The sequence below is a fragment of the Eucalyptus grandis genome, chromosome 8 (genome assembly GCF_016545825.1).
Source record: "Eucalyptus grandis isolate ANBG69807.140 chromosome 8, ASM1654582v1, whole genome shotgun sequence".
NCBI lineage: Eukaryota > Viridiplantae > Streptophyta > Magnoliopsida > Myrtales > Myrtaceae > Eucalyptus > Eucalyptus grandis.
The window spans coordinates 41,674,810-41,685,499 of NC_052619.1; the positions used below are offsets into that span (position 1 = coordinate 41,674,810).

The 10,690-nt window shown below is 39.5% G+C and overlaps 2 protein-coding genes across 2 annotated transcripts; both read left to right on the top strand.

Annotated features, from left to right (window-relative positions):
- The first annotated feature begins 562 nt into the window (after positions 1 to 562).
- Positions 563 to 4,624, top strand: LOC104414449 (multiple organellar RNA editing factor 9, chloroplastic). Its single transcript, XM_039299969.1, has 5 exons — positions 563 to 575; positions 1,303 to 1,737; positions 2,086 to 2,184; positions 2,289 to 2,354; positions 3,934 to 4,624. Exons 1-5 carry the CDS (start codon positions 563 to 565, stop codon positions 4,008 to 4,010), a joined length of 690 nt encoding a protein of 229 aa, XP_039155903.1. The 3' UTR covers positions 4,011 to 4,624.
- Positions 4,625 to 5,509: 885 nt separating this feature from the next.
- LOC104414450 (multiple organellar RNA editing factor 2, chloroplastic) lies at positions 5,510 to 9,678 on the top strand. Its single transcript, XM_010025571.3, has 4 exons — positions 5,510 to 6,006; positions 6,521 to 6,618; positions 6,694 to 6,759; positions 9,301 to 9,678. Exons 1-4 carry the CDS (start codon positions 5,588 to 5,590, stop codon positions 9,435 to 9,437), a joined length of 720 nt encoding a protein of 239 aa, XP_010023873.2. The 5' UTR covers positions 5,510 to 5,587; the 3' UTR covers positions 9,438 to 9,678.
- Positions 9,679 to 10,690: the final 1,012 nt, after the last annotated feature.

Consider the following 10,690-nt stretch of genomic DNA (forward strand, 5'->3'; position numbering starts at 1 on the left):
AAAATTTCATGACAATATTGCACATTAAGCTAAAGTTCAAGAATTATATTGAATAAATTAAAAACTCTGAGATCACGTTACACATTGGACCAAAATTGAAAGACTATTCATGCCATTTCCTTAAAGGAAGAAAAATGCCCTTCAATCTTCATATTAGAGGAATGCAAATTGATCCTTTTTTTGGCTTATTTAGATAAGCTACGACCAATTGTCCATAAATATGCTCTTCACTTGCTACTTTGTTAATACTATAAATCAGAAAGTTTCCGAGAACAAGATCCTTTAAAAAGATTGAAAGATAGGGTTACGTGCGGGATAACATACGTGCCTCATATGTCCATTACTTCCTACCATAACCCATTCATGCTCTCTTCTTATTCTCGAATGTAGGACACTCTCGAGGTAATATCTAATCGCACACGATTTCAAAGAGAGCGGTGACCGGAGCAAGATCTCACGGCGAGGAAAGGGACGCAACGTCGGAGTTTTAAAGCTAAAATATATGAGATCATCCGTCCATGTTTTGGTAGTAAATACTAAATTTGTTACATGTGTTTTGTCGATGTTTCTGAACGGTAACAATTTTACTTTTGGTTCTTCTTTTGTTCCGCTTTGTTATCACCAAACAAGTCAGCACATCATTCGTTACAGCTATTAGAATTACATCCGGCAATTATCAAAATACATCACTCAGATTTCGAATTTTTTATGATGATTTTAAAGAAAGAAAAAGGAATTAAAAATAAAGCCTTCTTTTGGTTTTGGTAAAGGCCTCCTTTTGGTTTTTGTCCGTCACATAAATAAGATTTTCTAAGCCTTGCAAAAAAAAAAAAAAATTGACATCAATAATTTATTAACTTTAACTTAACATGCAATGCGGTCATTGAATTTTTTAATTCATAAAATTTAATATAATATACAATATCATCTTTTGAACTTTTAATTTATTTATTACAGTCCTTGAATTTAAGTATATATTCAATTTAATCCATGAAATATATATAAATGTCAAATATTATTTTTGAACGTAAATAATGGAAAATGACATTGAATTTTTTATATTTATGTATTATATTAAATATTTTCTAAAAGTTCAGAAGTCACATCACACATTGAGTGATTGAGTTAAGGTTTAAGGATAACATTACATATTAAGCTAAATTTTAGAAACCGTTTGATAATTATGCCAAAAATATATAATGAAATATTTATCTTCTTTTCTTTTTTCTAAAAAAAAGGATAATGTTTTCTCCATTTTTTTTTATCCATCGCCGTTTCGGTCCCACCATGGCACAAACCCAGGCGCGTGGCCCATCTCCTCCGTCGCCACGCGCCACGCGCCACCGCCACCCACCCTCTCCATCCAACTCGGCCTCTTCTCCACCGAAACCTCCTCTCTCCATCGCCTCCACCGCCCGCCCTCTCCTCTTCCGCCGCTTCTCTCCGTCGCGCCTCTCTCCATCGCGCCCGCGCCTACCTCCGCCGGCCTCAAAAGGAACGTGGGTCGCTTCGGTCCGGCGCTGCGCGTGCCCGTCCCGTACCTCCACTCGCTCGCCGGCGAACTCCGGCTCGACCTCCCGCGAGCGATTTCCTCCGGCGACGGCGCCACTGTTCCCGGCCGCGATCACCGGGATTGGCTCGTCGTCATGATTAAGCCTGGTGGCGATGGAGCTACGAAGCAGCGGATGATCGACTGTCACGTTGAAACCCTGGCCAGAGTTGCTGGCAGGCTATATGGTCCGTGTTGTTTCCTAGTTCTTATGATGCCGTATTGAATGGATCTTCAATTTTGGTTCCTGAGGTGGTTAGGCTTTGTTAAAAGCATCAGGAGGAGTTGCTGAATTCTCTGTATGGCGGATGATTGCTAATTGCTATGAATGTTTTTTTTTTTTTTTTTCCTGTGGGTACTTCTGTCTGTGCTAATCTTATGCAAATGAATATTTTGAAGCTTACGGCAGTTGTAAGCTTTTTTCCCTCGGTGGTTTTCTGTGATGATGGCAAAATGCTCGACAATTTTCCCTGTTTGGTTTTTGTTTGGAAGATTTTCTTGACTGTCCACGCTGCTTTGTTTGAAAATGGCTACAGCGAAGAGGAAGCAGATAAGAAGATCTACTATGTCTGCTTTGAGAGATGCTTTGTTTTTGGGTGTGAGATCGAGCAGGAGATGGTCCAACAAGCTCGGAGGTTGCTTCACTTGTTGTTCCCTTCCATTTCTCTCTTAATGTCTTTTCTAACTTGGGCTACTTATTGTTTATCTCCTGAAAGCTATGAATAATTTCTGCCAACAGGGTTGCCTTGGATGTTGTTTGTGATTCCGGAGTCATATGTCAATCCTGAATACAAGGATTGTGGAGGTAAGGGTCATAGCTTTTAGCGTTTGTTCTGCTTTTATGCATGAGTCGAAAGTTCACTCATATAGGCACCTTACAGGCTATCTTACGTCACCTTTTACTTGCAATTGCAATGCAAACTCAAAACTTTGTTCAGCTTATGATACTAGCTTGTGCATTAATAGGTTTCAGTAGTTTTGGCAGGTACCTGTTTATCTTTTATGAATGACTTGAGGTGTACAGCATAACATCCCACTTTAAGGAATGCTCTGTGGACTCTTTTTAATTATCAAGAACTTGATAGCATGTCTTATTTTTCCAAACACAAGCATGGATAATGTTATCCCTATTATTATGTTTTTGCTAAACAAATAATGTTATTGTATTTCTATTAAAATGGAGAGAGGTTTAGGCCCACAAACATCTCAGCATACGTATTAGTCCACCTTGGCTAAGCTAAAAATTTAATGGCAATATTTAGCTTTGTATTCGATTAAATGTCTCTCTCAAGTGCTCTATGCTTTATCTTTCCACTGGAGCTTTAGATTGGTGAAGGTGAAACTTATATGCTTCAACCGTTCTTAGGTCTAGGTTAATCCACTACATTTGTTGACTCTTTGGCTAATCTAGCGATTCTGTGAGAAGTCTCATTCTGAATGGGTATGAAATTTGCGATTCATACACTATGTTATCTGATGGTCATTTTTGAGATGCAATTTAGCAGTAGTTTTGGGGGCAGAAATATCTCTGGTTTTACATAATTAGTATTGAAGTTCATGTCTCATCTTAAGCAAAACTTTAGCTTAAATCCAGAGGCCTTAGATTTGCTTTTTAACCGTAAATTAGGTTGTATAAAAGCGGGTGCTTACAGATTGGCTGAGACTATGGGTGTAAATATTGGTAGTAAAGCAGCTCAGCTACATTATATATACAGAGACAGGTGTGTACACTCGCACAAACATTGCGACATGCTTCCCTTTGAATGATTTTGTCATTTGCATGCGTGCTCATCACTTGTTTATGTGAATATAAAGGAGTTGAAGTCATATACACTGAAGAAATTTGGACAATTGATGGATGGTCGCTAGTGTGCGAATTTCCGCAGCTGTGCAGTCCATCTTGGCAAAGCTAATAGTCTCAAATGGGCCATGTCTAGCTTTGAACGCTAATGGACTCACGTTAAAATTCGTTCATTACCTGTTCTGCACTTCATTGTGAATGGAGCCGCAGAATCATTGGAATGAAACATCCAGAACTACATTGTGGGTTCTTTTGTTTGAGTGTGCGAGCTTCCCCATGTAATCAGAAAATTTTATTTATCTTCATCGTGGTTGTCTAAAGCAAATTCTATAGAGCTTTTTTTCATGCTTCTAGAATTTTATTTTATTTTATTTTATTTACTTGTACAGATTTATTTGTGAAGTGGCTGAATTTATAGATGGAATAAACATGATACGTGTGTGCATTGCCAAGGAAAAAATGGAGAGAGCGATTTCCTTTTTGCTCGTTTATTTCCTGTTCATCTTTTGTACACTGATGGCTTACTTGATTTGCTGCAACAATGACGTTACATTTTACAATTGTGATTTGCGTTATGTTGCAGGTGAGTTGTTTGTGAATGGGAAGATTGTTCAAAGATCACCGGAGAGACAAAGAGACTTGAGCCACAACCTCAGGTAGTCATAGACAGAGACTAGCCAAAATCTGATGAAGAGCACGTGACACTCATTGGTTGGAGAAAATGGATGGAGGTACTAAGTAATGAACAAACCTGTGTAGCCAGTTCTCAGGAGTAAAAAGGAAGGTTCTATGGGTTATTGGAGAATGCAATTCCTTGTCCAAGTTATTGCAGTGCTCGAGTTCCTTGCGTTCAGTTTGTAAATTTGCACCAGGCCTGATCTTTCCAGGATCCTTTCTTGTGTGGTTGAAAAAGATGTACATATGGCATGTGGTTTCGGTGGTGCTTACTCATTGAGCCAGACTCCAGGGAAGGTATGGCATAGGATTGGCTACTGGATGGTCTGATTACATGTTCACTTCAATGCATTTCAACCCCAGATGAAGGTTGGTCTTATGTGGAAGCCATCCTATTCGAGGTTTGAGATGGAAATCATTTTGCCGGGAAGATCACGAGATGCCGTTGAGCAGCCTCGAATTGGGATGCCTAATTCGATGTGATTCCACAAATCTATCCAATCAACGTTAAAAGGATGAGAAATTGGCATGCCTCATTCGATGTGATTCCACAGAACAATTCAATTGAAGTTACAAGGATCAGAAAGTTATGGAGTGAACGGAAAATCTGCCTTGTTCGTTTCTTCTCTCATCTTATAAGCGATTTATTAGATAATCGAAAACAGAGGATCTTGAATACTATTCGAAATTCAGAAGAATTACGCGGCGGGGCCATTGAATAGCTGGAAAAAGCCCGGGCCTGTTTACGGAAAGTGGAAATGGAAGCGGAGCAGTTTCGAGTGAATGGATATTCTGAGATAGAACAAGAAAAGTTGAATTCGATTAATTCAACTTATAAGACCTTGGAACAATTAGAAAATTACAAAAAAACGAAACTATTCATTTTGAACAGCAAAAAGAGCGATTAATCAAGTCCGACAACGGGTTTTCCAACAAGCCTTACAAGGAGCTCTAGGAACTCTGAATAGTTGTTTGAACAACGAGTTACATTTACGTACTATCAGTGCTAATATTGACATGTTTGGGGCGATGAAAGAAATAGTCTTTTGTATATTTTCCTTTTAATTATAGACACCTAATAAAAAAATGATATAAATATTATCACATGCTCTTTGATTTCAAAATTTTGTTTATAGTGAGAATTTATCTAAGAAACATGTCAGCCTATGCATCTCTAAATAATAATAAATAAATAAAAAAGGAGAGAAAGAGAGAGAGATCCGTTCACAAGAATGGAGCATAAGCATTCTCCAAATTATCAAATTACGTCAATTATTATTATTATTATTATTATTATTATTATTATTATTAGAATGCGTAAAATTTTAATTTTGAGTTGAGTTTCGAAGTACTTTGCTCTTCCTAAAAGATTCCTGTAACTTCATTTTCATCCTTTCTCCTAATGTTTCGTCTGAAGATATTTTTCGAATAAATATTTCGCGATAAAACGAAAAATAAATAAATAAACGCAGCGATAAATCTTACCTCCTTCCTCTATCCCCTCGTAAAACCCTCACTTCGCTCTCGCAGTCGCTCTCGATCCCTCTCTCCCTCCGCCCGCCATGGCCCAAACCCTAGCACGCGCCGCCGCGGGCCGCCTCACCGTGTTCTCCCTCGTCACCAGACGCCTCCACTCGACCACGACCTTCGTCACCTCCCCTCCCGCGCTCCCGTCCCTCCTCTTCCGCCGCCGCGCCCTCGGCCCTCTCTCCCACGCCGCCGGCTCGACTCCCTTCGGCGCCGCCGGGGCTCGGTTCGCGCCCATACGGTGCCGCGTGAACCGGTCCGGGGGCTCCGCGTACTCCCCGCTGAACTCCGGCTCGAACTTCAGCGACCGGCCGCCCACGGAAATGGCGCCGCTGTTCCCGGGGTGCGACTACCAGCACTGGCTCATCGTCATGGATAAGCCTGGGGGTGAGAACGCCACGAAGCAGCAGATGATCGATTGCTACATCGAAACCCTAGCCAAAGTTATCGGCAGGTAGGGGGTCTTTCTTGATTTTGTTTTCGTCGTGGTTTGGAAGATGCGAGAAAGGATAAGTTGCATTGGCGTAAGATGCCTACTTTGGATATGTTCATGGAAAATGTTTCCGTAACACTCCTGGCATGATGAATTACGTAGGAGCCCCTGTAGAAAACGCAAGAAGTGAGGAGCTTTGGCATACTTTTACTAGAGTTCTGATTGTTAATAGAAATGTTGGTGCAGTTAATGATGTTGGTTCTGTTAGGAACTGTATTAGTCACTGAGTTGAGGAGTCTGAATTGTTTCTTATGCCTCGTGTAGTGGTTACTCCACAAGCTGATTGGAGGTCCTTCTTTGTAGTTTTTGGGCTATGCCTTTTGGATTGATAATCCCCGTGTTTGATTGTGTTTGAATTTTGAAAGTTAAGTAATCTTGATGAACAATTTCGCCTCAGAAGTGCCAATGATTTAGACGATAATGTTGGGGCTTTTGATTGATTTTAGTGTCGCTTGTGTTTGCTAATGTCCATCAGTGAGGAGGAAGCAAAGAATAAGATATACAACGTCTCCTGTGAGAGATATTTTGGGTTTGGCTGTGAGATTGATGAGGAGACATCAAACAAGCTTGAAGGTTAGTTGTCTTTCTCTCTTTATCTGGTTTCATTAAGCTGGTTTGTTCCTCAGCTTAATTTGTATTTTTGAACAGGTTTGCCTGGGGTATTGTTTGTGCTTCCCGACTCCTATGTTGATCCTGAGTACAAGGACTATGGGGGTAAGGCTGCTGCCTTTAAGATGAATCATGATCTATCCTCTTTTTATTAATGTGGCATGTAGTTTGGTAATGACGTATTGACGGTTAAAATGTGGATGTTTTATTTTGGTTGGATCTTGGATATATTTCAGGGGTGAATAATGGTTTCGATATTTTTCTCTTTAGTTTCTGAAAGCCTGGCTCACCTATTAAATTGGATGTGATTGCTGAACTTGTTTCGACTAGTCAAGAATTTTGGTTTATTGCACATTGCATGTTGTCATGCCCTAGAGACATTGACGTGAATGTTTGATGAAAGATTAGATGTGGAGAGCATAGCAAAACACATTCATGCATGTAGAGCTTAAATTAGAGAATTTCATAGGATATCCTGATCAGACAAAGTTATGGCTTTTTCAATGTGCTATAGCTTTTAGTGCAGGCATGGATTACTCGCATTTTGCATTTAATAAACTGAAATGAGAAATTGCTCACTTCTAAAAGCTGGTTTCTCTCCACCCTTTATGTTTGAGTATAAATATATTTGTAAGTTTGTTCAATCAGTCATAACCTTTGTGCTTGTAGCTAACAATGAGAAGTGCAAGGCTGTGTTTCTGCTGGGACTCTATTCATTCTTAATAGTGGAATCACTCATGTGGAGTCTACATAGGATGGTTTTAGTGAATGACAGGTTATGCATATGCTCCGTTGCCCTAAAAAGAATGAGTGTCTTGTGGGTGATGAATAACTAAAATTTGTCTGTTAAGAACATCTATGCGCATGATAGTCCATCTTGGCAAAGCTGAAGAGTCTGTTGACAATGTTCAGCTTTGAATGCTAATGGACTAATATCAAACATCTCTCTTAACTATTCTCAGCTTTCTAATTCCATGTAGCTGCAGTTCAGTGGAGATGAAACAGAAGCACTTCATCATTACACCAACTTGTGTTTTATCATGAGTCTGATTAGGTATCTTATTGCATGGGTGAATGTTGTTAGAATAACTAAAATGTGTCAATTAAGAACATCTGTCTGAGTGAGAGTCCATCTTGGCAAAGTTTAGGAGTCTGTTGACAATGTTTAGCTTTGAATGCTAATTGACTTATATCAAATGTCTCTTTTAACTATTGTCAGCTATCGAAATTTCATGGATCTGCAGATGAGTGATGAAAGAGAAACACTTCATCATTACAGTGTATTTTGAGTTTGTCATGTGGTTTGATTATGAATCTTACAGTGACTAGTGTATCACTAATTCTAGGGGTGCTTTAATGAGTATGCTTATCTTGCTGGCTGCAAACTGATTGACATGCTGAGACATGGACCTTAGTATCTGTAAATAGTATAACTGATTTATACGCTGTTGAGAATGCTTTCACATGGTGCATCGCAAGTCTCAGATGATAATATTGACTTCTTTGATGGGGTTGAGTATGTCCTTTTCTGGTCAGGGTGATTGGATGCCATTGGGAAATGTGAATGGAGTCTACTTCTATGAATTTTGCAGGGTAGAGAAACCGACTTTATTTCTCGTAGATGATACTGAAAAAATGAATTTTACATGGATAAGGAGGCCTCTGTGCATGAGATTCTGAAAAGTTGTTTCCTTATTACTACAGATGTTTACGAACTTGTTTGATGTTGTTGTTGAAGTGACTGCAGTACCACTTGCATGGGAAATTCTTTGGCCTTGTTTTGGCAATGCTTTAAGATACTGTTTAGAGCTCTCCATTTTGAAAAATATTTAATATTATGGACTTGTTTGGCAAACTATACGAATTAACTGTTTTTTACAATGTTCTTGTCTTTGCTTCAAAATGATTTTTGGTTGTTTTTGCTTTTGTTCAAAGAGACAAATGCAAAAAGATGAATGTGGAAACCATCATCTGACATATATTCTATAAATGTTTCTTCTCCACTTAAAAACGCTAAAACGGTTCTTGTTTTTGGTTCTGAAAAATCATTTGCTAAAGAGAAATTTCCAAGTCCACCTTTTGGTAAAGCACTATCTTCTTGGTTTGTCATGGGCTTGTTGAGAAAGTAGATCAAAGTAAAAGCATTTGGTTTAGAAAACCTTTTGTGGAGTCTCAGCAAAAATGCGGTGAAGGGTAGATTGTGGTAGATGCTTGGCCAATTGATTATACCCTGTAGTGCAGATGATAAAAATGGTCACTTTACCCCTTTCACTTAATTTCCATGTATAGAATGGTCCCTTTTTCTTTAATAGTGCCACTTGGGCATCCTTTGACTTAGATGCCCCTGGACTTGCTTTGTAACTGGGGTAAGTTTTGCAATGCTCCATGTATGATGAGTTGTGAAAACATTGGAAATGGGAATATTAAAGGCTTTATGAGCATGTTTATTGTAATCCTAAGGCATGTTACTAATCCGGGGCTATTAAGATGTGGCAGCGTTTCAGTGTGCCATCTCTAAATATGGAGCACATATTTCATAAATCCAATTCAACTTCTTGTCTGAACTTACTGGTGAATTAGTTTCTAGCTGATCTTGATGTCATAGAAGGGTATTAACTTATACTTTGGCCTTGCTATATGTTGTAGCTGAGTTGTTTGTGAATGGAGAGATTGTTCAAAGATCACCTGAGAGGCAGAGGAGAGTGGAGCCGCAACCTCAGAGAGCTAAGGACAGGCCAAGATACAATGACAGAACCAGATATGTTCGCCGCAGAGAAAACTAGGTTGATGTGAGAAATTGGTGAACAGTATGTAAATTGGTTCTGTTAAGAGTATGCCGGGAGGGGTTACAAGTCTTTATCTGGCAATGCTCAGTTGACTTTGGACTGGGGTGCATGTATTTGTTTTGTGCTGCTCTTTCAGATCTGTATGAACTCCTTTTATTGTTAAGATGATGCATGCAAGTCCTGTCTTGGATTTCCATAGCTGAAGGAAAATCATATAAAGCTGTTATTTTCTTTATAATCCGAAAATTGGCGGTGGTCTTGGTCCAGACAGTGAGAACTGAATTGCTGGCTTTGTCGAGTTTCAGAGATGGATTCCTATGGAATAATCGATGTCAACGCATATCTGTGTGTGCCCTTTAGTCGTAAATTAAGGATGATGTTCCTTAGAAAGTCATTGCCAACGTGCTGGGTAACTTGTTCGGAAGGGGCTCTTGATTCTCTGGTGTTTGAACTCTTGAGGGCGTCGGTTCCAGGACTTAATGTTGTGTTAGCTTGTGAGTTTTTTACATTAGATCCTCGCCTGTCTCTTAAACTCGATGCCGAGGTCATGACAAACATCAAATCGGATTGTCCATGCGGTGCAGTCCACGTTCTAAGTCTACAGTGTGTCGCAACCGTATCCCAACTTGCTTTTGGAAGTGGGTGCACCCTAGGTTCCTATATATATATATATATGTACATTTTATGGAATCTGATCAGGAAAGGCGGTCACTAAAATTGTTTATATTCCACTTTCGGAACACCGAAATCAATCCATTTAAACTAAAGTTCAACGGACGCATTTACATTCAAATGATGATGTCACAATCTTACGCGTGAACACAAATGGAAGTAAATCCTCAACTGGGGGCATGTTACCATGCTTGCAAGAGCACTTAATTCATGAAACAGGTGTACACCGAATTATCCAATCCTCTCAAACCAATTGGATAACATGACTTGGCCGTGCCATCTCTTAAAATGGCCAGCTCCATCCATTTCTTCAATTTTAAATTTATCATAGGAGTCAGTCTATGGTCATTATCACTCGTCACCGACTACAAAAATTGTCCCTAGAACAAGAGCATGTTACCATAGACCAAGATCATGAACAAGTCATTCATCCATGTAGATGTACGAGTCTCATCAGAGGAGTCAGCGAGGCTGAGAACAGGAAATAAAGTGGATATCCACGGTCAAGTGGCAGATTGAGGATGTCGAAGGCCAGATCGGCAATGAGCCATGCTAAGCCTTTGCAATGGTCGTAATGA